General features: G+C 38.1%; 1 protein-coding gene across 1 annotated transcript; it reads right to left on the bottom strand.

The window, feature by feature from the left end:
- Positions 1-2,106: 2,106 nt before the first annotated feature.
- On the bottom strand, positions 2,107-3,364 carry LOC110021448. Its single transcript, XM_020719940.1, has one exon. It carries the CDS (start codon positions 3,191-3,193, stop codon positions 2,351-2,353), a length of 843 nt encoding a protein of 280 aa, XP_020575599.1. The 5' UTR covers positions 3,194-3,364; the 3' UTR covers positions 2,107-2,350.
- Between the last annotated feature and the right edge of the window lie 607 nt (positions 3,365-3,971).

Genomic DNA, 3,971 nt, shown 5'->3' with positions numbered 1-3,971 from the left:
ATTCCTGACAAATAATCAGATATTTGTCAATATTTGGGATTTAAGTTATGTCTACCAACATTTATGCTTAGCATAGAAGTGTGCACATTGTATTCAATCATATATAAATTGGACGAATAACATCAGCAATCTTCAATTTTTGCTATTAAGGGACATATATTAAAATAAATTATATATATAGAGAGAGAGAGAGAAAGAGAAGGGGAGAGAGAGAGAGAGAGAGAGAGAGAGAGAGAGATTATCTCAATTCCATGAATCTAAAGCATTGCGTTTTCTTGCTATTATTGTTTTCTTATTTAAAGCTCATGCAATAAAATCGTTATATCGTTGGAAATGAAGCACATCCACTTAGAAGGAAATACATCAAAGGCAGAGGATCTATTGAGATTGTGAAATGGTCAAGTAATAACTCTCTGATTTGGATGAATCAATTCATAACTAAATCACATAAATGGAATTGAATTCCGAACTCCAAAAAATCAAACCCACAAAAGTTTTGCTAAAACCGTCCCAAATCAAACCGAAATATAAATCGATTTAATTAATTTAGTTTGGAACAGATCTAAAATAATTAAAAATTTTCATTTCCTCTTCTCACCTCACAATCTCCTTAAATTAAAAAATTCAAACCAACCTAAAATAAACATGTCATGTCATATGCTCGGTTTTTTTTTCAAATAAATTTAATTTTCTAATCTTACTATCATCAAATTTTTTGGTGTCTTTTATTTAATGGATATTAAAATTAAACCAAAAACCAGAAATCGAATAATAATTGTTTTTTAATTCTTCTTTTAAAATTGAACCCAATCAGCTAAATGATCCCGCTTCGGTTCGAACTTTTGGTGGTTTTGACCAAATAATGCACACCGTCAGCATGATTAATAACAAATTAACTTATTTACACTTTATAGTATCACTGTGCAAGTCAACCTAGCTTGTTGGTTGAGAGCATGGACTTTCAACTAAAATATATTGAGTTCAAGTCCTAGTATATACAGTGTGCATGAATTTGCAAATAAATTCACATTATATGTTCACTTGTGATCATTATATGGGATTTTAAATTCAAAAAATTAAGTACACATCCAATTTAGCCCCACCCTTAGTGTACCTAAAATTAAAAAAAACTTCTTTGATGCTTTAACCTCTTAAACTTGAACTAATTTTTAGTCCTTAGTCACTTTAATTAGTCCATAAGAAACTTAGAAAAACTTGCGAGGGACTATGTATTAATCATGGGCAAGATGACAAGAGAACTAAATTCATGGTTTTATTTTCTAGGTTGAAAGTCAAGCTTTACTGGCCACTATATTGAGTTATAGACAGCTATAGGGGGCTCAACTTATTCATTTTTAGAAAATTAGATAATTATACGATGTAATCAACCTTATTGCACCAACACTGATTGACATCCAAATAAATAAAGGGCAAGATTTCGAATGCAAGTATGAAAAATTACTCATTTCTTTGAATTATGTTCCTTTAGCTCAATCTAACTCTCCATTGTTTGATGAATGGTGTTCACCCAAGTTCTTTGTACAACAATTCTCTAAGACATATTGTGAGATTTAATTTATCCTTCTCTCACATCTTGGACACACTTACTTATTTCATATGAAGTTACTATTCTTCAACAAACAATTTTGAATCCAGCAAAAACCTTCAGTTTCTATGTGAAATTCTTCAGTTTCATGCGGAGCTAAATATGAGAGTGAAGATACCAAATGCTCAAAAACATATGTGATTAGGATTCATATATGCTTCAAGCTAACATCTTTAACTTTTAGTCCAAGTATATTATTTAAGAAAATCTTTTCACACAAAAAAAAAATGCATTCTATTCCATAATATCACGTCTTTTCCAGCAGGAAATGGAATATCTGTGCTTGAACTCAATATGTCTAGAGCAAACACAAATATAAATATCCTCCACAGCATTTCCACACATAAATAAACACAAATTTAAGCTGAAACAAAGCTTCCATTTTTCAAAGAGCCTATACTACTACAGTTGAAGAACATCAACTTCTTCAGCAAATATCAGTACTCAAAGACATGAAGAAATTAACATAAAATAGCTTATCATAAGAAAACAAGGTAGGTATAATTTCTTAATGAATCTCAAAAAAACTATAAATAATGAGTTAATTTAAGAGCCACCTCTCTTCGAGAGGGCCTTTGATTTCTGTTCTATATAGACCTAACCCACTATCACCCTCATACAAGTAATTCACACTTCTGGATAGCAGGGGAACAGACTATAGGATTAATCAGACAAGAAATTAATGCCGAAAAAAGTAGAACGACAGTAACAAATAGTTACATACCACTCACGGCCATAATTGCTTTAGCAGATGTTAGCCCTCCAATCTTCCATGGAGACTGCAATTGGCTTCCGAAATGACACGATATGGCTGCTCGCCATATAAGCAGTTACCCTCTCCGAAACCCAAACATCCTCCATCCTCATCTCCTTCAGCCTCTGTACGAATTCTGGCACGCGAGACAAATCCCATAACACACCCATTCCTCCGGGCTTCAAAACCCTAACCACCTCCCCGATTCCCCTCCCTCTCTCCACCGCCGACTCACCCTGTCGTCCGAGGTACACGGCGGAGACCACGACATCAAAATACCCATCGGGAAAAGGAAGGCGATGCGCATCTCCCTCTCTGCAAGTCACGTATTCTTGAACGCCCTCCGAGCCAGCGCGGCGGAGGGCGGAAACCGCAGTGTCTCGATTGCGATCTAGACCGACGACGCGGCCAGAGCTTCCTTCCTTCTTGAGTTGCAGAGCGACGGCGTTTAGGAGGATGCCGCGGCCGCAGCCGAGATCCAGGACTGTTCGGACGGCGAACCAGTTGGGGACGGCAGCGAGCATGCGTTGGGCCATGAGCCAGCGGAGAGGCAGGGAGGAGTAAAGGATGTTGGCGGCCGCGAAGAGGAGGCAGAGGGAGGAGAGGGCGAGAAAGCAGCCTGAGAAACCGGCGGCAAAGCGGAGGAGAGGGAGGGGGAGGGAAGGAAGGAGGGAGTGGAGTGCGATGAGAAATGGAGTGAAGTAGATGAGGAGTAGGAAGGAGAGAAGGCCGAAGAGTACGGAGTGGAAGATGAGGAACGCTACTGTCTGCCATTCATCGGTGCCGTAGATCGAGTAGATCTGCATCCAATCGCGCCCGCACGGCTTACCCATTTTAACTTCTGGTATCGCTTTGCTCGCCGGGAGATGGATCCGGCGAAGAGAAAACGAACTGGGAACAAATCCCAACTCTGTTCTCCCTCTCTCTCACTCAATTTTTCTATAGAGAGTGAGAGTGGGATGGAGAAAGGCAGGGGAGATGTAGCACGCGATTATAGTGACAGGCGACGGCGTTAACCGAGAGGAGAACCTCCGGGAACTGCTGACCGGAAACTACCGGTCACACATCCGGAAAATTTTTGGAAGAGGCGTTTACACGCTTACCAACCAATTTCAATGAATTTACACATCTAACACAATATAATTTTTAATATTTATATGACTTAAACCTTTTAATGAAATATATCTTTTTATGGATGTGTTTGTAAAACTTAAAAATGTAAATGACAGATATGTAAGCATATAAGAATTGAGTGGTATGTGTCTAAATCTTACAATTTTGAATGATAAATGGTAGAGAAATTTTTGTTTTTAAATCACATACCACACCACCTCTTCCAAACCACACACCACCATCTTTACACCACTAGCCACCAACATCAGTAGCACACCAAACCACTCCTCCTTCAACCAAATACCACCAAAGTCATAGCATACCAACAACACACATCGAAAAACACCATAACTTTCCTATGCCAAAAAACCACATTACAAAGAAATCAAGTCATCCTCCAATTTCCCCATCATTTCCAAAAAAAATTGCACTTATCACTAAAATCACATAACCATAATTTTCACATAGCAAGAAAAACCGTAAAATCAACATCATAGC

Source organism: Phalaenopsis equestris, unplaced genomic scaffold (genome assembly GCF_001263595.1).
Source record: "Phalaenopsis equestris unplaced genomic scaffold, ASM126359v1 Scaffold000134, whole genome shotgun sequence".
Classification (NCBI taxonomy): Eukaryota; Viridiplantae; Streptophyta; class Magnoliopsida; order Asparagales; family Orchidaceae; genus Phalaenopsis; species Phalaenopsis equestris.
Note: the sequence above shows the minus strand (reverse complement) of the source record. Positions and strands in the feature narration are given on the sequence as shown.

Coding starts and splice junctions, on each gene's coding strand:
- LOC110021448 (XM_020719940.1), bottom strand. CDS start 3,193: ATGGGTAAGCCGTGCGGGCGCGATTGGATGCAGATCTACTCGATCTAC.